The sequence below is a fragment of the Cebus imitator genome, unplaced genomic scaffold (genome assembly GCF_001604975.1).
Source record: "Cebus imitator isolate Cc_AM_T3 unplaced genomic scaffold, Cebus_imitator-1.0 Scaffold711, whole genome shotgun sequence".
NCBI classification, from domain to species: domain Eukaryota; kingdom Metazoa; phylum Chordata; class Mammalia; order Primates; family Cebidae; genus Cebus; species Cebus imitator.
The window spans coordinates 243,875-245,513 of NW_016108026.1; the positions used below are offsets into that span (position 1 = coordinate 243,875).

A 1,639-nucleotide genomic window follows, 5' to 3' on the forward strand; every position below is an offset into this window, starting at 1 on the left:
ACAAAAACAAAATTCGCTGGGCATGTGGCCCACACCTGTAAGCTCAGCTACTCAGGAGGCTGAGGCACGATTATCACTTGGGCCCAGGAGGCAGAGTCTGCAGTGAGCCGAGAAGACTGTGCCACTGCACTCCAGCCTGGGTGACACAGCAAAACTCCCATCTCAAAAAAAAAAATGAATCCTTTAAAAATCATTTATTAATTCATTCAACGATTTAAAATCATTTAAAACCACAAACTGGCCCTCCACTCCCACATCCCGTTTACCTACTCTATTTCTTTCTGCAACACTTACCATCTTTTATACGGCATCTAATTTACCTAGTTACTGCATTTAGTGCTTATTATGTATCCCTAAGATGTAACCTCCCCTAGGGCAGGGATCGTTGTTTTGCTCATGGCGCCTCGAACACTGCCTGGCATAAATGGGAACTCTATAAAACTCAATCGAATGAGTGAGATGTGGGAGCCTCCCGCACTGGCAGGCGGAAGCCCCCGGCGGGTCCAACCTGGTGGTTGGCTCAGGCAGAGCCCACCTTCCCCCTCCTGCCACGGGGGCTCGGGCCTCACCGAGGGCTGCAAGTGATGTAGTTTCTCGACCGCTGCCAGAGATGCCACGAAGATCGCGGGCTGGCAGTGCACAGTGCGGTCCAAGTCCTCCTGCGGCCCCTGAAGGCTCAGCTCCAGCAGGTCGTAGCCCAGCACGCGGTGGGCGGCGGCGTAGAGTTCGCGGACGCGCGGGTAGCTGAGCAGACCGCGGCCCATGCCCACCACCTGGCTGCCCTGGCCCGGGAAGAGCAGCACGGAGTACTGGCCCGACATTCGGCGCTCAGTCGCCGCCGAGGGCGCCTCCTCTTCAGCCCCTGTCGCATCTCGCAGCAGCTCCGCTACACCCTGGGCGCCCGGCGGAGGCACTGGGAAGCTGGAGGCGCCGCGGCAGCAGCTGGGGCCCAAGCCCCGGGCGCACGCAGCTCGCACGAACCGGACGCTCATGGTCAGACACCAGCCCGCGCGCGTTACCGTGGCGACCGAGGCCCGACTGCGCCGGCGCAGCGCGGCCGGCGTGGTCCCTGACGCATTTCTTGCCGAGGCACCCGGGGCACCGGGAGCGGAAAGAAAGGTTCCGCAGGGGTGGTTCCGCCCCCGGCTCGGAGGGCCTTCAGGGTGCGCTCTGGGGACCTGGAGGGACCCATGTGTTTACTTAAACATCGACAGCCAAGAACGGAGCACGATGCCACACCACAATGGGTCTTCAACATATATTTATGGAATAAATAACGCAACGCAATGTACTATTTATGCTTTCCACCTGGCACAGGAAGAGCACTTGAAACCTCCACTTTTTTTTTTTTTTTTTTGAGACGGAGTCTCACTCTTGTCGCCCAGGCTGGAATGCAGTGGTTGCTCTGCTCACTGCAACCACTGCCTCCGAGGTTCAAGCGATTCTCCTGCCTCAGCCTCTCGAGTAGCTGGGATTACAGGCGCCCGCCACCACGCCTAGCTAATTTTTGTATTTTTAGTGGAGATGGGTTTCACCTTGTTGGCCAGACTGGTTTTGAACTCTTGACCTCAGGTTTTCCACCTGCCCTCGGCCTCCCAAAGTACTGGGATTACAGGCGTGAGCCACAGTGCCCGGCCGG

General features: G+C 57.8%; 1 protein-coding gene across 1 annotated transcript in view; it reads right to left on the bottom strand.

Annotated features, from left to right (window-relative positions):
- Nucleotides 1-1,033, bottom strand: part of MCAT (malonyl-CoA-acyl carrier protein transacylase) — a 10,975-nt gene extending 9,942 nt beyond the window's left edge. The window contains exon 1 of the mRNA XM_017518880.2: nucleotides 570-1,033. Within this exon, the coding sequence (XP_017374369.1) occupies nucleotides 570-992 (423 nt within the window). The 5' untranslated portion in view covers nucleotides 993-1,033. The remainder of the gene's footprint in view (nucleotides 1-569) is intronic.
- Between the last annotated feature and the right edge of the window lie 606 nt (nucleotides 1,034-1,639).